At 43.9% G+C, this 20,909-nt stretch overlaps 1 protein-coding gene across 25 annotated transcripts in view; it reads left to right on the top strand.

The window, feature by feature from the left end:
* Positions 1–20,909, top strand: part of LOC123993294 (protocadherin alpha-C2-like) — a 228,089-nt gene that overhangs the window by 152,945 nt on the left and 54,235 nt on the right. The window contains exon 1 of one of the 25 annotated variants that reach the window (XM_046295279.1): positions 977–3,474. The exons of 21 other annotated variants lie outside the window; for them this stretch is intronic. In XM_046295279.1, the coding sequence (XP_046151235.1) occupies positions 1,105–3,474 (2,370 nt within the window). In that variant the 5' untranslated portion in view covers positions 977–1,104. Of the gene's footprint in view, positions 1–976; positions 3,475–4,639; positions 7,115–9,406; positions 11,866–12,543; positions 15,028–20,909 lie in introns of those variants that run through there. 3 more of the 25 variants (XM_046295276.1, XM_046295278.1, XM_046295272.1) reach the window with 3 other exon arrangements.

Genomic DNA, 20,909 nt, shown 5'->3' with positions numbered 1-20,909 from the left:
TGTATACTCCTCTGAACTCTCAGTCAAATAATATTGCTTTCAAAGTTGCTATTACGTTGAAAACATCCATCCACTCAAGAGTTTTTATCTTGGCTTTGTTTTTCACTGTGTGAATGGCCTCCTGGCTTCATAAAGGGAGTTTTGCTGTCCATGGTTCTGAAAGTGCGCTAAACTTCAGAGCTGGGCGTTTAAATGTGCCTAACCCCAAGCAAAGTCGTAAGTATGCAGGGTAGAGTGAGAAAAAAGACAGGAACGTATTCAACGTATGGGAAATATACAGATGCATCATTTTTCAGATTGATGATATAGGCTACAAAACCGCTATTGACATTATCAGCGTAAAGGTACATATGCCTATTGTGTATCCATGTCAACCGAATTAGTTTCCAACGGACAGTAAGCGGTGAAAGCGGTGAAAGCCTACCGCGTGCTTTCCATGGTGCTGAAACCGTTTTTTGCTCTCCGCTAATGGGAGCAGTGTTCTCTTTAGATGCATGCTTGTTACTGGTGTAATGGAATGGATGCAACGTTTTTCTCACTTTGCAGTCTATAGCGCATCACACTGTTAACCCCTTGAGTTTTGAATGTCGATATCCCCTCGGTCTTTACTTCCTCGTTGATTGTTCTAGCTTCTGTCAATGTTATCAGAACAGGACCATCTGAGCATTTGTTTCATTATATTGGGTTGACCTTTCGTGAACTACGTTCCCGTGTTTTGCATTGAACAGAACGCTTGTCCTTTAAAGACATGGGCATTTCGTCTAGCGGATGTCCCAACACGAGACTGCCCACTGGAGTTTACCTCCGTATTCTAACTAGTCAAATAATATACACTCTTATATTACATGAGTAATATAGTCTATAAACAACACACGATGTCGCTATAGACCACAGAATTTGATCTTCTATGACTCCTCCTCTCTGAATGAAAAAGAGAATAGAGTCACTAGTCCGAGCGCCTTTGTCAAGAGACGCTCGAATGGTGGTGAGACTGAGAGGGCGGGGTTGTGTACAGGATCTCTCTAACGGATTTATTTTTATTTTTTAGGTTTCATCGACATGTGAATATTTTCTATTGGATTAATTTACTTTGTACAAGCAGCGATGGGTCGTCGAAGACAAAGAGAAGCCGTTTGGATTCATTGCGTCGCGTTGCTTTGTTTATTTGACTGGTCTGCAGCGCAGATCTCTTACTCCGTTTCAGAGGAGGTGGACAAAGGCACGTTTGTGGGGAATCTCGCTAAGGATTTAAACCTTAATGTACACGAACTGGAGTCAAGGGGTCTAAGGATTGTATCGGGACATAGTAAGCGGTATTTTGATGCGAATCTGAAAACAGGAGTACTGTTCGTTAACGAGAGAATAGACAGAGAGGAGCTCTGTCCGAGTACGGTAAAGTGCTCTCTAAATATAGAGGCCATATTGAGCCATCCTATTCTTCTCCACCGCATCGAGGTGAATATTTTAGACATCAATGACAATTCTCCGTCATTCATTAAAAAGGTTGCTACTTTTAACATAACTGAATCTTCATACCCCGGTGAGCGATACCCACTGCCAATAGCGAATGACGCAGATACGGGCAGTAACTCGGTAAAGAGCTACAAGCTGAGCCCGAATGAACACTTCTCCCTGGATGTACAGAGCGGTGGAGACCAGAGTGTGTCTGCTGAGTTAGTGCTGCAGAAAGCTTTAGACCGAGAGAAACAGCCCGTTATTCAGCTCACACTGACCGCTGTAGATGGAGGAAAACCTCCACAATCTGGAACGCTGCCTATTGTTGTAAATGTCATAGATTCAAATGATAATTCACCCTCATTTAGCAAGCCGCTGTATAAGGTCAGTGTGCCTGAGAATATACCTTTTGGGACTACAGTCTTAACACTTAGTGCTACTGATTTAGACGAAGGACTACATAGTGAACTTGTGTATTCATTCGTTGAGCGTGGGAATCTGAATCCTGCTGATATGTTTGCCCTGAATTCAGACACTGGGGAAATTACTGTAAAGGCGAATTTGGATCATGAGGCAAATGCTGCGTATGAAATCCGGGTGCAAGCAACTGACCAAGGTCCCTCACCCCGCAGTGGTTATTCTAAAGTGTTGGTAGAAGTTATTGATGTCAACGACAATGCCCCTGAAGTCTCGGTGACGTCACTTATGAGCCCAGTGAAAGAGGATAGTGAAATGGGGACGGTAGTCGCCTTGGTAACTGTGATAGATAAAGATGGAGGGAAAAACGGCCTGACTACCTGTAAACTTGTTGGCTCTGTTCCTTTTAAACTAAAGTCGAACTATAAAAACTATTATTCGTTAGTGGTAGATGGGCCTCTTGACAGAGAGAGTGTTTCTCGGTACAATGTAACTGTCACAGTTACGGATGGAGGGACCCCGCCTCTCTCCAGCACCAGCGTCATTACTGTGCGCGTTTCTGATGTGAATGACAACGCTCCTCGCTTCTCAGAACCAGTGATTAATGTTTATGTCAAAGAGAACAGTCCGGTAGGTGACGTCATTTATACGATGTCTGCTTTTGATCCAGATTCAGATGGAAATGCAAAGATGACGTATTCATTATTAGATAAAAGTGTTTCAATATCATCATCTGTAAATATAAACTCAGATACAGGAGATATTGTCAGCCTGCAGTCTTTTAACTACGAGGAGATAAAAACTTTCCAGTTCAAAGTTCAGGCCACAGACTCTGGTGTTCCTCCTCTCAGCAGCAACGTGACTGTGAACGTTTTTATTCTGGATGAAAATGACAACAGGCCTGGGATTCTCGCGCCCTATTCTGATCACGGCTCCGTTAACAGTGAGAACATTCCCTATTCTGCTGAAGCGGGCTACTTTGTGGCCAAGATCAGGGCTGTAGACTCCGACTCTGGCTACAATGCGCTGCTTTCTTATCACATCTCTGAGCCCAAGGGAACCAACCTCTTCCGAATCGGAACCAGCACCGGGGAACTAAGGACTAAGAGGCGAATGAGTGACAATGACCTGAAAGCTCACCCGTTGGTCGTGTTGGTTTCTGATAACGGAGAACCCTCACTGTCAGCGACTGTGTCTATTGATGTAGTGGTGGTTGAAAGTACAGGTGAAATCCAGACTCATTTCAAAAACGTACCGAGAAAGGAGGAGAGCTTCTCTGATTTAAACCTGTATTTGCTGATCGCCACTGCCTCGGTGTCATTCATATTTTTATTGAGCCTCATCATTTTAATAGCTGTAAAATGCCGCAAGACAGACGACAGTTTCAGAAGGTACAGCGCCCCAATGATCACCACACACCCCGACGGGAGCTGGTCTTACTCTAAATCTACTCAGCAGTATGACGTGTGTTTCAGCTCAGACACACTGAAGAGTGACGTAGTGGTTTTCCCCGCACCGTATCCACCTGCAGATACAGAACTGATCAGTATTAATGGAAATGACACGTTTGACAGGACTCAGACATTACCAAACAAAGAGAAGGTAAGATCTCTACATAAACGAGCCTATTTGTCTATTGAATTATTGCTTCATGAATTACTCCTTTGAACTCCCCATAGTTAAAGATAACTGTTTCCAAGGTTCCTCTTAGCTTGAAAAGAGCCTTCCACTTCAGAGTTATCACATTTGATTTGTTTCGCACTATGCCTTTGGCCTCCCGGCTTCATAAAGCGAGATTTCCTGTCCCTGGTTCTAAAGGTGTGCTGATCTTCTGAAATTAAGATTCGCGCGACGCGCTGAATGCTCTCTGACGTATGAATGAATGGCTGCCCATGACACTTATCAATAGTGTTTAATCTTCACGAATTTGTGCAAATGTCTCACCCTAGCATTTGTATACGTAGAGTATTGCGAGAAAATAAGGTGAAACATATGGAAGATGTAAGTATGCACCATATTGCAGATCGATGATATAGGCTACATAATTATCATCAACATTGAACGCCTAACGTTGCATACTGTCGTATATTTGTCCATTTCAACCGCGTAGACCTATATTTGTTTCCAAATGTCTATCTATGTTCAGTAAGCGGTGAAATCTTACCGAATGCGGTCCATGGAGTTGAAACCATTTTTGATCTCTGATGATTGGGACACTGGTTTTTAGGTAAAACTTGTCACTGGTGTAATGGAGGAGATGCAATTTGGGATTTCACGTTTGAGGAGTGTTTCTTTGCAGTCTATGAGAGCGTCACGATGTTAACCACTTGAGCATAGCATAGCAATATCCAGTGGGAGTCTTTATCATGACTTCTGTCATTGTTATCAGAACATGACGGTGTGAACATTTATTTGACTATATGTGGTTGACTTTTCTTTAGCTACTTTCCTGGGTTTTGTATTGATCAGAACGTTTGTCCTTTTAAATACATAGCTAGGCATTCCGGGCAGTAAATGTCCAACACGAGTATTCTCAGTATTCTAACGTAAGTGAAATTCTAACAACAAGTGCAATATTTACGATACGATCTTATTTTACATGAGTAATATAAGCAATGTATAACAGTAACACACGGTGTCGCTATAGACCACAGAAATTAATGTCGTCGCTGATATTTTATGACTCCTCCTCTCTTAATAAGAACGAGAATGGCGTCACCACTACCGAGAGCTTTGCCATCAGAAAATCTCGAACGGTGGTGAGATGGAGAGGGCTTGGCTGTGTACAGGATCTCTCCAATAGGCTTTTTGGAAATTCATGGATATGTGACTTTTCTACTGGGATAAAAAAAAAATACACGCAGCGATGGGTAGTCAACGACAAAGAGAAATCGTTTGGATTCATTGCGTCGCGTTGCTTTGTTTATTTGACTGGTCTGCAGCGCAGATCTCTTACTCCGTTTCAGAGGAGGTGGACAAAGGCACGTTTGTGGGGAATCTCGCTAAGGATTTAAACCTTAATGTACAGGAACTGGAGTCGAGGGGTCTAAGGATTGTATCGGGACACGGTAGGCCTAAGAGGTATTTCGAGGCGAATTTGAAAACAGGAATTCTATATGTTCAGGAGAGGCTAGACAGAGAGGAGCTTTGTCCGAATACGGTAAAGTGTTCGCTAAACATACAGGCCATATTGAGCCATCCTACGCAGCTCCACCGTATAGAGGTGAATATCTTTGACATAAATGACAATGCACCATCTTTTCGTGAAACCGTGAAATTATTAAATATTTCAGAATCCTCATATCCCGGTGAGAGATACCTTCTACCGGTAGCTAATGACGCAGACACGGGCAGTAACTCGGTGAAGAGCTACAAGCTGAGCCCGAATGAACACTTCTCCCTGGATGTACAGAGCGGTGGAGAGCAGAGTGTGTCTGCTGAGTTAGTGCTGCAGAAAGCGTTAGACCGAGAGAAACAGCCCGTGATCCAGCTCACCCTGACCGCTCTAGATGGTGGAAATCCTCCAAGATCCGGAACATTACAGATTATTGTTAACGTAATGGATGTAAATGACAATACGCCAGTATTTAGCCAATCCCTTTACAAGGCATGTGTTTCTGAAAACGTTGCCTTTGCGTCATCTATATTAACAATCACCGCCACTGATTTAGATGAGGGGGTAAATGGTGATCTTGTTTATTCTTTCATTGAACGGGGACATTTTAACCCTGCCGATACATTTTCCATAAATTCAGACACAGGTGAAATTAAAGTTAAAGGAAAGTTAGATTTTGAGGAAAACGCTGCATACGAAATTCGTGTGCAGGTGTCAGATCGTGGGCACTCTCCTCGCAGTGCCCACGGTAAAGTGTTAGTGGAAGTTATTGATGTCAATGACAATACACCTGAAATATCAGTGACGTCACTTATGAGCCCAGTGAGAGAGGATGCTGAGTTAATGTCTGTGGTCGCCTTGGTCACAGTAAATGATAAGGATGGAGGTCAAAATGGCCTCACCAACTGTAAACTTGTAGGCTCTGTCCCTTTCAAACTAACGTCGAACTACAAAAACGATTATTCTTTAGTGGTAGACGGGCCTCTTGATAGGGAGAGCACTGCTCAGTACAATGTCACTATCACTGCTACGGATGAAGGGACCCCGCCTCTCTCCAGCACCAGCGTTATTACTGTAGACGTTTCTGATGTGAATGACAACGCTCCTCGCTTCTCAGAACCAGTGATAAATGTGTATGTGAAAGAGAACAGTCCGGTAGGTGACGTCATTTATACGACGTCTGCTTTTGATCCAGATTCAGATGAAAATGCAAAAGTGACGTATTCATTATTAGATAAAAGTGTTTCAATATCATCATCTGTAAATATAAACTCAGATACAGGAGATATTGTCAGCCTGCAGTCTTTTAACTACGAGGAGATAAAAACTTTCCAGTTCAAAGTTCAGGCCTCAGACTCTGGTGTTCCTCCTCTCAGCAGCAACGTGACTGTGAACGTTTTTATTCTGGATGAGAATGACAACAGTCCTGGGATTCTCGCGCCCTATTCTGATCACGGCTCCGTTAACTCTGAGAACATTCCCTATTCTGCTGAAGCGGGCTACTTTGTGGCCAAGATCAGGGCTGTAGACTCCGACTCTGGCTACAATGCGCTGCTTTCTTATCACATCTCTGAGCCCAAGGGAACCAACCTCTTCCGAATCGGAACCAGCACCGGGGAACTAAGGACTAAGAGGAGAATGAGTGACAATGACCTGAAAACACACCCGTTGGTCGTGTTGGTTTCTGATAACGGAGAACCCTCACTGTCAGCGACTGTGTCTATTGATGTGGTGGTGGTTGAAAGTACCATTGAAATCCAGACTCAATTCAAAAACGTACCAAGAAAGGAGGAAAGCTTCTCTGATTTAAACTTGTATTTGCTGATCTCCATTGCCTCGGTGTCAGTGATATTTTTATTGAGCCTGATCAGTTTAATAGCTGTAAAATGCCACAGGACAGACGACAGTTTCAAAAGGTACAGCGCCCCTATGATCACCACACACCCTGACGGGAGCTGGTCTTACTCTAAATCTACTCAGCAGTATGACGTGTGTTTCAGCTCAGACACACTGAAGAGTGACGTAGTGGTTTTCCCCGCACCGTATCCACCTGCAGATGCAGAACTGATCAGTATTAATGGAAATGACACGTTTGACAGGACTCAAACGTTACCCAACAAAGAGAAGGTAAGCTATCTCCATAAACCGGCCTTTACATTTCATATTGAAATCATATATGTTTTACTCCTTTGAACTCGCAGTCAAAGAATATTGTTTTCAAAGTCGCTCTTACTTTGAAATCAGCTACCTCTCCAAAGTTTTCACATAAGCATTGTTTTGCACTGCGCGTGTGGTTCATGAAGTGGGCGTTGCTGTCCATGGTTCTGAAGGCGCGCTAAACTTCGAAGCTGAAGATACGTGCCAAGCCTGCAATGCTTTGTAATAATATAATAATAATATATGCCATTTAGCAGACGCTTTTATCCAAAGCGACTTACAGTCATGTGTGCATACATTCTATGTATGGGTGGTCCCGGGGATCGAACCCACTACCCTGGCGTTACAAGCGCCATGCTCTACCAACTGAGCTACAGAAGGACCACATGTTGTGACTTGTGATTGGCTTTCTATGATGCTATAGGCTACAGAAATGTTGCATTTCTCAAATGTGTAAATGTGTCAGTCCCCAGCAAAGTGTAATGTGTGTATAAGATATTGTGAGTAAATAGGAAGTAACGTATACAACGTATGGGAAATATACAGCTTATATCTCCCGAGTGGCGCACCGGTCTAAGGCACTGCATCTTCGTGCTAGAGGCGTCACTACAGACCCTTGTTCGATTCTAAGTTGTATCACGACCGGACGTAATTGGGAGTATCATAGGGCGGCGCACAATTAGCCAAGCGTTGTCAAGTTTAGGGTTTGGCCGGAGTAGGCCGTCATTCTAAATAAGAATTTGTTCTCAACTGACTTGCCTAGAAAATAAAGGTTGAGCAAAAATAAAAATGAGGCAACATTGATATTAGGCTATATAATTGATTATGACTTTGTCACCCTCAAGGTGAGTTCTTGAGCAATGTCTACCGTGGCTTTTCCTTTCAAAGGTCTATGTTCAGCAAGTGGGGAACTCCTAGCAGAGTCCATGGCACAGAAACCGTTTGCGCTCTGATTAGGGGCAGTGTTCATTTAACATTGAATGCGGTTACATGCACATAATAATGCTATTATTGTGTATAGTCAGATTCATATATTAGTTTGATTAAAACGTTTATATGCTTTGCAAGAATAACGATTTCCCTAATAATCTTGTTTCCATGAACACATTTGAAATCAGGCCAGCTGGTGGCACTCTGATACGTGCAGAAAATCGTCAATCAAAATAAACGTTCTACCACAGCTAACATGTTATTTTTGGGAAGCATATTTGATTCTGAGTTCAAACATATAAAGTTGGTATGTTAAAACTACCTCTAAGAAGAGTACATTCAGTTGATCTGAACTCACTTCACTCGAAATAAATTGGGAGGCTCGCTCAGCTGGTGCTAGCACATGCGCAGATCAAACACACAGCTGGAACGCCAATTCGGGTGTTTACATGTCCTAATAAATCAAAGATCGCTCAGGAAACCAACCAATCGGCGCATGCTTACTTCCGATTTTGACATACACTCATTAACATACGTCTTTACATGACGATTGCATAATCTCCCGACTGCCATAATCAGTTTCATATCGAATGATTAGTGTGTAACGCATGTAAACGACTTGATACCTTTCACTGGTGTAATGGAATAGATGCAAACGTGGACATTTGTTCATGAGTATTGTGTATTTGCATTCTCGAGAGCATTAGGTAGCCTAGTGGTTAGAGCGTTGCACTAATTAATAACCAAAAGGTTGAAAGATCGAATCCCCGAGCTAACAAGGTAAAACTCTTTCGTTCTGCCCCTCAACAAGGCAGTTAACCCATTGTTTCTAGTCCGTGATTGAAAGTAAGAGTTTCTTATCGACTGACTTGGCTAGTTAAATAAAGATTAAATAGTATGGTAGACCCTTGAGCTTTCCGTGTCAATGCCTTGAGTTTTAGTCCGCGCTACTCCTTTTTGATTGCTTTATCTTCTGTCGTTGTTATCAGAACCCGACGATTGTGAAGATGTATTTCTTTAGATTAGGTTACTTTACTTGCATGTAGCTACGTTCCCTGTGTTTAGCATGTGACAGCACATGTGTCCTTTTTAACACGTGGGCCTTTCGTTGAGTAAATGTCCAGTGTGATATTGTCGACTTGAGGTCATCGCAGTATTCCAAAAACAAGTGAAATGCAAGTGGCACACGGTGTCACTACAGACCACAGAAGTAAACGCAGTCACTGATATTCCATGACTCCTCCTCTCTGAAAGAAAAAGAGAAAAGAGTCACCAGTCTCGAGAGGTTTTCGATGCGAAACACTCGAATGGTGGTGAGACGGAATGGGCTGGGTGGGTTTTTAAAAACATTTGACCGGTTTTTAGGTTTCGTGGAAATGTGAATATATTCTGTTGGATTCATTCATTTTGAAAAAGCAACCATGGGTTGTCGAAGACAAAGAGAAGGCGTTTGGATTCATTGCGTCGCGTTGCTTTGTTTATTTGACTGGTCTGCAGCGCAGATATCTTACTCCGTTTCAGAGGAGGTGGACAAAGGCACGTTTGTGGGGAATCTCGCTAAGGATTTAAACCTTAATGTACACGAACTGGAGTCGAGGGGTCTAAGGATTGTATCGGGACATAGTAAGAGGTATTTTGATGCGAATCTGAAAACAGGATTACTGTTAGTTAACGAGAGAATAGACAGAGAGGAGCTCTGTCCGAGTACGGTAAAGTGCTCTCTAAATATAGAGGCCATATTGAGCCATCCTATGCTTCTCCACCGCATCGAGGTGAATATTTTAGACATCAATGACAATTCTCCGTCATTCATTAAAAATGTTGCTACTTTCAACATATCTGAATCTTCATACCCCGGCGAGCGATACCCACTGCCAATAGCGAATGACGCAGATACGGGCAGTAACTCGGTGAAGAGCTACAAGCTGAGCCCAAATGAACACTTCTCCCTGGATGTACAGAACGGTGGAGAGCAGAGTGTGTCTGCTGAGTTAGTCCTGCAGAAAGCTTTAGACCGAGAGAAACAGTCCGTTATTCAGCTCACACTGACCGCTGTAGATGGAGGAAAACCTCCACAATCCGGAACGCTGCCTATTGTTGTAAATGTCATAGATTCTAACGATAATTCACCCTCATTTAGCAAGCCGCTGTATAAGGTCAGTGTGCCTGAGAATATACCTTTTGGGACTACAGTCTTAACACTTAGTGCTACTGATTTAGACGAAGGACTAAATAGTGAACTTGTGTATTCATTCGTTGAGCGTGGGAATCTGAATCCTGCTGATATGTTTGCCCTGAATTCAGATTCAGGTGAAATGACTGTCAAAGGACATTTGGATCAGGAGAAAAACGCAGCATATGAAATACGTGTACAAGCAACTGACCAAGGTTCATCACCTCGCAGTGGTTATTGTAAAGTATTAGTTGAGGTTGTTGATGTTAATGACAATGCTCCCGAAATATCAGTGACATCATTAATGAGCCCAGTGAAAGAGGATAGTGAAATAGGCACGGTAGTCGCCTTGGTGACAGTGATAGATAAAGACGGAGGGAAAAATGGCCTAACTAACTGTAATCTTGTTGAGGCTGTTCCTTTTAAATTAAAGTCGAACTATAAAAACTATTATTCGTTTGTTGTAGATGGGCCTCTTGACAGAGAGAGTGTTTCTCAGTACAATGTCACCATCATCGCTACGGACGAAGGGACCCCGCCTCTCTCCAGCACCAGCGTTATTACTGTGCGCGTTTCTGATGTCAATGACAACGCTCCTCGCTTCTCAGAACCAATTATTAATGTTTATGTTAAAGAGAACCGTCCGGTAGGTGACGTCATTTATACGATGTCTGTTTTTGATCCAGATTCAGATGAAAATGCAAAAGTGACGTATTCGTTATTAGATAAAAGTGTTTCAATATCATCATTTGTAAATATCAACTCAGATACAGGAGATATAGTCAGCCTGCAGTCTTTTAACTATGAAGAGACTAAAACGTTCCAGTTTAAAGTTCAGGCCACAGACTCTGGTGTTCCTCCTCTCAGCAGCAACGTGACTGTGAACGTTTTTATTCTGGATGAGAATGACAACAGTCCTGGGATTCTCGCGCCCTATTCTGATCACGGCTCTGTTAACACTGAGAACATTCCCTATTCTGCTGAAGCGGGTTACTTTGTGGCCAAGATCAGGGCTGTAGACTCCGACTCTGGTTACAATGCGCTGCTTTCTTATCACATCTCTGAACCCAAGGGAACCAACCTCTTCCGAATCGGAACCAGCACCGGGGAACTAAGGACTAAGAGGCGAATGAGTGACAATGACCTGAAAACTCACCCGTTGGTGGTGTTGGTTTCTGATAATGGAGAACCCTCACTGTCAGCGACTGTGTCTATTGATGTAGTGGTGGTTGAAAGTACAGGTGAAATCCAGACTCATTTCAAAAACGTACCGAGAAAGGAGGAGAGCTTCTCTGATTTAAACCTGTATTTACTGATCGCCATTGCCTCGGTGTCAGTGATATTTTTACTGAGCTTCATCAGTTTAATAGCTGTAAAATGCTTCAAGAATGAGGACAGCTTCAGCATGCACAGCGCCCCAATGATCACCACACACCCCGACGGGAGCTGGTCTTACTCGAAATCTACTCAGCAGTATGACGTGTGTTTCAGCTCAGACACACTGAAGAGTGACGTAGTGGTTTTCCCCGCACCGTATCCACCTGCAGATGCAGAACTGATCAGTATTAATGGAAATGACACGTTTGACAGGACTCAAACATTACCCAACAAAGACAAGGTAAGGGTTACAGGTCAGTTAAAAGTGAAATATGTTTTTCTCCCTTTGTTTAGGCCTACCAAGTTATCTGCATTGGTTTGCTTATGCTGGTTATTATGACGTTGTTTTGTTACTCGTTTGAATGATCCGTTTAATTTTAGAACGTTCTGAAGTTGTAACATTGTGTTACCAGTTGTACCAGTTGTAACATTTGTACCAGTTGTAACATTTGTACCAGTTGTAACATTTTCTTGCTATTTGCCTGCATGGTTAAAGCGAGAGCGGTCTCGCTCTCCATGGTGCTGAAACGCATCACGCCCGTTTGCGAGAAGTTTGTCTGATGAAGTGGCTGAACATTCGGGTTCTGGTGTCTGTGTTAACTAGGCCGTATCAAATTGAGTAGGTTTTACCTCATCACATTTAAAATACTGTAGAACTCACCAATATCATCGGAAATTAACAGATATTGTGGTCATGACCCGTAGCTTTTATGGTCACTTTATGTGTTTTGGGGGATTGCTGATTTTGCTCTTCACTTCCACAGAAATCTATAGCCGAGTTGTTCCGTTTTCTCTGTCGATATCCACGCGGTGTCGCTATCTGCTCACACAGTGTAAATCCTCGCTCGTTGTTTGAGACTCCTCCCTTTACAGGGGCATTGTTCGGTGTCGAAAAAAAAACGCTTTGTTTGCCCGAGCAGCAGAACATCGTGGATCTCGTCTGGGTCTGTTTTGGATTTTAAGAAATTACGCAGCTATGTGGACGACAGCTGCTTTTGGTAGCTGGGGGTTTAATAAGCATAATACTGTCACAATGACTCACCAAGCGTTTATTTTTCATCCGTGGATGTACTACCTTCTGCCGTTGTCCCATCTTTGGAGCATCGCATCAGCACAGACTGTCTATTCCATATCGGAGGAATCTAACCCGGGCACTGTTGTCGGACATTTCGCGAAGGATTTGCATCTTAACGTGCAGGACCTTGAATATCGTGGCTTTGAGATTTCGGGACTCAATAAGAGGTATTTCGATGTAAATACAAAGACTGGAATTTTGTCCGTGAGGGAGAGAATAGACAGAGACGATCTCTGTACTCGGAGCACGAAGTGTTCCTTAACGCTAGAAGCCATTGTGAATTCGCCATTGAACCTATACCGCCTTGAGGTGAATGTTTTGGATATAAATGACAACTCGCCATCGTTTAGGTCTCCTAAAACCTATTTGAATGTATCGGAGTCTGCATTTCCAGGTGAGAGATTTCCTTTGGACAGCGCCTACGACGCAGACATAGGAGCTAACTCGGTAAAGAGCTACAAGCTGAGCCCGAATGAACACTTCTCCCTGGATGTACAGAGCGGTGGAGAGCAGAGTGTGTCTGCTGAGTTGGTGCTGCAGAAAGCTTTAGACCGAGAGAAACAGCCCGTTATTCAGCTCACACTGACCGCTGTAGATGGAGGAAAACCTCCACGATCTGGGACATCACTTATTATTATAAATGTAGAGGATGTTAACGACAATATTCCTATTTTCTCAAAGCCCCTCTACAAAGCTCGTATTCCTGAGAATAATCCTCCAGGTAGCTCCGTGATTATGGTTCAAGCGAAAGATTCAGATGAGGGGCTAAACGGAGAAATAGTGTATAGTTTTATCAACCAAAACAATGACAATAGCATTGATGCATTCGCAATTAATTCCGTAACTGGAGAAATCACCGTGAAAGGCGTGGTTGATCACGAGACCAACAACGTTTTTGAAATCCGTATCCAAGCTAAAGACAAAGGCCACAAGCCAAGAGCATCTCACTGTAAAGTGCTGGTTGAAATTACCGACGTGAATGACAATCCACCAGAGATATCTGTCACGTCTTTAGTTAACGTTGTAAAAGAGGATGCGTCATTAGGGACAATGGTTGGCCTGATAACAATAATTGACAATGACGCAGGCAAAAATGGCGCTGTACAGGTTAAAATACTAGACTCCGTACCATTTACGATAAAGAGCTCTTATAATAATCATTATTCTTTAGTAGTAGATGGGCCTCTTGACAGAGAGGGTGTTTCTGAGTATAATGTCACCATCGCAGCTACGGATGAAGGGACCCCGCCTCTCTCCAGCACCAGCGTTGTTACTGTACACGTTTCTGATGTGAATGACAACGCTCCTCACTTCTCAGAACCAGTGATTAATATTTATGTTAAAGAGAACAGTAAGGTAGGAGACGTCATTTGTACGACGTCTGCTTTTGACCCAGACTCAGATGAAAATGCAAAAGTAACTTATTCTTCATTAGATAAACGTGTTTTCGTATCATCTTCTGTAAATATAAACTCAGATACAGGAGATATAGTCAGCCTGCAGACTTTTAACTATGAAGAGACGAAAACTTTCCAGTTTAAAGTTCAGGCCACAGACTCTGGTGTTCCTCCTCTCAGCAGCAACGTGACTGTGAACGTTTTTATTCTGGATGAGAATGACAACAGTCCTGGGATTCTCGCGCCCTATTCTGATCACGGCTCCGTTAACTCTGAGAACATTCCCTATTCTGCTGAAGCGGGCTACTTTGTGGCCAAGATCAGGGCTGTAGACTCCGACTCTGGTTACAATGCGCTGCTTTCTTATCACATCTCTGAGCCCAAGGGAACCAACCTCTTCCGAATCGGAACCAGCACCGGGGAACTAAGGACTAAGAGGCGAATGAGTGACAATGACTTGAAAACACACCCGTTGGTCGTGTTGGTTTCTGATAACGGAGAACCCTCACTGTCAGCGACTGTGTCTATTGATGTGGTGGTGGTTGAAAGTACAGGTGAAATACAGACTCAATACAGAAACGTACCGAGAAAGGAGGAGAATTTCTCTGATTTAAACCTGTATTTGCTGATCGCCATTGCCTCGGTGTCAGTGATATTTTTACTGAGCCTGATCAGTTTAATAGCTGTAAAATGCTTCAAGACAGACGACAGTTTCGGCATGCACAGCGCCCCAATGATCACCACACACCCTGACGGGAGCTGGTCTTACTCTAAATCTACTCAGCAGTATGACGTGTGTTTCAGTTCAGACACACTGAAGAGTGACGTAGTGGTTTTCCCCGCACCGTATCCACCTGCAGATGCAGAACTTATCAGTATTAATGGAAATGACACGTTTGACAGGACTCAGACATTACCCAACAAAGAGAAGGTAAGATCTAGGTTATACATGAATGGGCATTTTATTCTATTGAATTATACCGTTATGGCTCCTTTAAACTTCTTGCAGTCAAGAATATTGTTTTCAAAGTTTCTCTTACTTTAGAAAACAACCCTTAACTCTAGAGTTGTCACCTTTTGCTTATTTTCAATGAGCGTGTAGCCTCATGTCTTGATAGAGTGAGTGTTGCTGTCCATGGTGCTGAACTAGTTAACATCTGTGACGTTCGAATGCTTCTCTATGACGCTGTGGAAATGTGTTCCTAGTCACTTTTGTATTTGATTCAAGGATCCAAAAATGTGTTGTTTCAATGGATGAATGAGTTTCAGCCTAATTGAAAAACGCAAATTGTGAGCTTTTTAATGGCAGCAGAATCAGAACGTCAGCTGTTGTTTTTTTGATGGATTCTGTTTTTTTTCTTCATGATTGTGCAACAACCAATACTTTCTTTCATATGATGTAGTTTTATTTCCATTTTCTATTTATATAATGTTAACATGTCAGCGCATTATTCTAAGTCCGTAGTCTCTCGCTCTCTCTCTTGCATCCACAAGATCGATTCATTGATGGTGATTGCATGTTGTTGAATCTTTTACAAACCACCACTGAGGTTCAGTGAAATATAAATTGAAGCAAACAGACAGTCATTTAAATTGAGTGTAAATGGAGGAGTCTGCGTTGCTGTGTATGAGTGAGCTGGCTTGGCACAAGCAGGGGCCTGCCTATCTTTTTGAGTCCCCAGGAGGTGTGTGGATGACAGGATAGGCCTCTCTCTCACTCTCATGCCTTTTATTCTGCTGTTCCCTCAGCTTGGAGGATTACTGCTGTAACAACCTTTTCTTTCACATCGGAGTGCATGAGTAATCCTTCTCTTTCATTCTCTCCCTTATCCTTTTTATCTATCCCCTCTGTTTCTCACCCCTGCTGTTGCTTTGTACATTTCCCTGACTCACTGTGCATTTCTCTCAATCTCATGGTCTCTCTGCTCCTTTTGCATTCCCATCCTTTAATCGATTTCCCTCAAACCCTCTGCCCCTTTCCCTCAGCCACTATCCCTGCCTGTCTTTCTCGGTCTATGTTCCCTTTTCTATTTCATCATTTCTCTTTCCTCCAGTCTCACTGTTTCTCTTGCTTTCCCACCCTTCAATGCCCTCTTTGCCCCTCCCCCTCCCACCTTTCCCCTCAGCCCACAGGCCTTGTTCCATCCCTCTGATTCTCTCTCCCCTTATTTCGCTCTCTATACAACATTTTCCTTCCATTTTCTCAGCCTCAGTGTTCCGCTCGATATCAATTCCTATCTATCTCTTTGTCTCCCTATCACCCTCTCCCACCCTCCTTCCATCTACCCTCCCTCCTTCAGTCCACCAACCTTGTTTTCATGTGTGTGTGTCTGTGTGTGTGTGGGGGGGGAGCAGCTGAGAGGAATAATGGTGAATTAGCAGCAGGTCTCCCCAGACACGCATGCTATCAGCCTGAGCATGCTGTAAACAGGATTCTTCTCATTTTCATTAACATGTGCTAAGTGTGTCAGGGCGGCTCGATCCGCTCAGCGTGTAAGCTGCTCGGCCCCTTTCTGTTGGACTACACAGACTGTGTCTATCAACAGCAAACGCAATCTACTCATGCGGATTGAGCATTCTTTTGGCCATTTAAAGTGGTGCTGTTCGTAACCAGTGGCATTCAAGTGGGCTTTGTAAATATTGTGTAGTCTAGGCCTCAATGTAGTTCTGTCCCCCTTGGTCTCTGTATCGCACAAAGCTCTATGATGTACTTCTCTTTGATAATAAGTTCTTTAATACTCTTTCATAATACACTGACCTATTTGTTTTTGTGAGTGGTCAGTCAGTAAAAACAACTAAATAAAATACCAGCTCAGAGCCACTGTATGATCATTTGGTTGGTTCAGAATGTGTTCTTATCTATGTGGTCTGCTTTGGGGGGCTCTCTATGATCACACGGGGGTTCTGAATATTGCAATGCATGTGTAAGTGGGTCAGTGTGTGTCAGGAAGATTGCAGTGCCCTCTGAGCTCAATGCGAGTCAGTATGTGTTTACTAGGTGTCTGAGAGTCACACAAAATATACTCTCTATGTCGCCACGCTCTCTCTCTGTGCTGCGTTTGGCCCGGTGTGGCTCCAGTAACAATGCCTGAGGCTGTCTCTTTGCATTTGAGTGGTTCAGAATGCGCTCTGTAGGCTGCAGCTCTGTGTGTGTGTGTGTGTGTGTGTGTGTGTGTGTGTGTGTGTGTGTGTGTGTGTGTGTGTGTGTGTGTGTGTGTGTGTGTGTGTGTGTGTGTGTGTGTGTGTGTGTGTGTGTGTGTGTGTGTGTGTGTGTGTGTGTGTGTGTGTGTGTGTGTGTGTGTGTGTGTGTGTGTGTGTGTGTGTGAGAGAGAGAGAGGCTGTGGTAATTTTCCGCTCTGCTCTGCAGCAGAAAGGATCTCTCAGAGCCTTGGCGTCTCGGCGAGCTGCAGCCTGGGCTGGGCGGGGCTGACGTTACCGGCAGCAACTCAGCAGTCAATCACAGCTAAATCGGGGAGGCGGGACAACGGGTTAGGGGAATGAGGTCGCAGGGCTTATCCCTCCAGCTCAGGTCACCACCATGTCTGTGTGTGGGTGGGTGTTTGTCAGTGTGTTCTCTGTGTATGTGTGTTTATTTGAGTGTGTGTAATTTCCTAATATCAACAGATTCATGTTGGTGTATTAAACAGTATTGCACTTAGTGTATGAGTTTCTTTGTGTGAGCAGCAGTGTGTGTAGTCCTGTATTTAGCTGAGTGTGTGTTATTCAATAACGTGTTTATTACATTGGCTGTGTGTTAAGTGTGTGTTGGCTAAAAGCCTCTTCCTCTGCTCTGCGGGCCCCAGTGTTGCAAAAAGCATTACATTATTGATTATCTAAGTACATTATCCCTGGTGAGGTAGCCAGCTAAGTGCTTCACAATTTTACTGGATTGTATTTCTACAGCAGGGGGCATTCATTCACCTACTGTAAGTCATTTAGGTTCAGTAACCATCCAGATGGGGTCAACTATTGTTACCCAAAGAGACACCCTTACCCCCAGCTCTCTGGTTCAGATTTAGGTTGCATCATGGTTGACATGATAGGGCCAAAGATAATGCGGCACCTTGAGACGCCTGCTCTATGTCCTGGCTTTGTTCCAGCGCCCTTTGTTTAGCACACAGACATGCACGCATGGACACTCGGGTGTGAACACGTCACTTCCTGGTTTCCTCCCTCCTGGGTGTGGCTCTTGGCACGGGGAAGGGAGCTCAGCTAAGGTTGCCATGGAGGTTGCCATGGAGATGATCCTCATTGCTGACGTGCACCAATCTGTTTCTCAGAGAGAGAGAGTGAGAACTGCAAATGTAAATCCACCCCACTCAAATATGAAAAAAGAGAGAGTGGAAAGGCAGAGGGAGGGAGAAAGGTGTGAGAATACAGAGAGAATAATGGATTGAGAGAAAGAGGGAGGGAGATGAAGACAGCAAAAAGGTGACAGATTAGAACAGGGAGTGTGAATATGAAATCATGTGAAAGGGAGAGAAGGAGAGAGCCTTGATGAGGCAGACGAAACAAATTCAACAACTACAGGTGTCTTGCAGCTAAGTGGAAATACAAGGGGCTGAGAATTGGTCACAGATAAAGACTGAACACACACACACACACACACACACACACACACACACACACACACACACACACACACACACACACACACACACACACACACACACACACACACACACACACACACACACACACACACACACACACACACACACACACACACACACACACACACACACACACACACACACACACACACACACACACATTATGGCATTAGGCTGCTGTTGCAGTCTATAGATTAGCTTTGTCATGTTCAGAACCACAGGGTTCTTCCATATCCATCCACCCCCGTCCATCCAGCGTGGCTACTAAGCCAGGGGTCCTGAGTGGAGGGATAGACGGGATCGGGCGCCTGCCTGCTGTCTCAGATAGCTTTGTTTACCACAACATGAATCTGTTTAATTTTATGTTCAGGCAGAACGGGGACAGCCCACACAATGTCTAACCCCTCCAGGACCCCGGAGGAGAGATTTACTTCCACTTTCGTACTGTCAAGCCCATTACACAGAAAGGAGGATACACTGGGGAAGGCATAACCAAACGCTCCCAGCACAGTCTCTCCATCCAACCCTTTATGCTGAACGGGAGGTACACTTGGAAAGGCACAACCAAACGCAGGCAGAACAGCCTCTCCACCTCATCCTACATACATGGGAAGGGGTCATCATCTCTACTGAAACCAAGATGTTATATCTGAGATTGAAAAGGTTCTAAAGCATGTTATGAACCAGTTCAACACGCAGAGGTAAACCTGCGCACCCCTTTCAAACAGGCCCTTCGATCTATGAGTCTTTAGATGGAGATTCTCGGTAGAAAGGTGTGCAGTCTTTCATTATACATTGGTTTGACAAAGTTAGCGCTGATGGCGCTAGTGTTAGCATGTTATTAATCGGACGTGAAACAAAATGCAGTTAAGAGTTTTGCCGCACGGTAGCCTTTGATCTCTGTTTGCTGGAAGGTCTTTACGATATCATGGTTCGTTTCTGGATTCATTAACAGGGAAAGGGGTATACCTCGTCAGTTGCACAACTGAATGCAGTCAACCGATATGTGTCTTCCGCATTTAACTCGAAACCTGTGAAGAAGAGAGGTGCTGTGGGATGCCTTAATCAACATCCATGTCACCGGCGCACTGGGAGCAGTTGTTGTCGGGGGGTTAACTGCCTTGCTCAAAGGCAGGACTGCCGTTTTTCCTACCTTGCCGGCTTGGGGATTCAAACCAGCGACCTTGTGTTTATTGGCCCAATGCTCTTAACCGCTGGGCTACCTGACAGAAATACCAGATATGTTATCTCTTAGTTATATCTGGGGGTTTTTGTGCTTACGGGTGTGGTTGATCACGTTTACCACAGAGTGCTCTGATCAATCTGTGAGATCTGGCTTGTGTGATTTGTAATGCCTTGTTGCAGATATGTATTCTCTTGCAGGCTGAGGGTGTTGTCATTGGAAACAGATGCTCTCGTCAGCATCTTTTAGTTTCCTTCTCTCTCCTCTGGAGGGGGCCTGGCACTGTCCTTCACAGCCACACTGTCAGACGCGGGAGGAGAGGAAAGGAGGAGAGCTGCGGATTGAGACACACACACACACATTGTAGAGACCATGCTGAGTCTGTCCTTGCAGTATCCTCTTACACCAATAGAGGTCCCAGTATTACTGTTTCTCCCTCTCCCATCCTGTCCTGGCTGCAAACTGCAGTGCTCTTGGCACTGAGACAGAACACCGCCCCTTAGATTTTTTTCTCTCTCTCTCGCTCTGTGGCACAAATCTTAAAACGCTTAGTTCCAGAAAAACAAATCTCTCAACCCACACAATATGGCAGATATTGTAGTTAGCAATTGAAATGGATGAATCTCCATCATTTATCACATCCCTCCAATAAGTGGTGCAGCCTGATGCAATGGGCTCTCTCTTCACCTAAATGATCAGGATTTGTTCTCTACACTTTAGGAAAAATAAGAGTAAAGTATCAGCCTGCAGGCATTTTCTTTTTTTTTGAGAGAATGAGAGACAGACAGAGAAAAAGAGATAGAGAGAGAGAGCTATTTTGTTTTGTCATGATTATTTTTAATGGATTTCCTAAATGCAAGAGTCCTAGAAAACCAGGTGGCCATTTTGTGTGCTGTACCCTATTTTAGCAGTGTAATATGGTGCCAAGATTTGTGCCATGCAGAAGTTCTGTATAAGAGGTCTAAATCCTGTAGTTACATATAGGCACAGTGTAACTACACATAATGTTTGTGTCTC

The sequence above is a fragment of the Oncorhynchus gorbuscha genome, linkage group LG13 (assembly GCF_021184085.1).
Source record: "Oncorhynchus gorbuscha isolate QuinsamMale2020 ecotype Even-year linkage group LG13, OgorEven_v1.0, whole genome shotgun sequence".
In the NCBI taxonomy this organism is placed as follows: Eukaryota; Metazoa; Chordata; class Actinopteri; order Salmoniformes; family Salmonidae; genus Oncorhynchus; species Oncorhynchus gorbuscha.
This window is presented reverse-complemented; position numbering and strand designations above follow the sequence as displayed.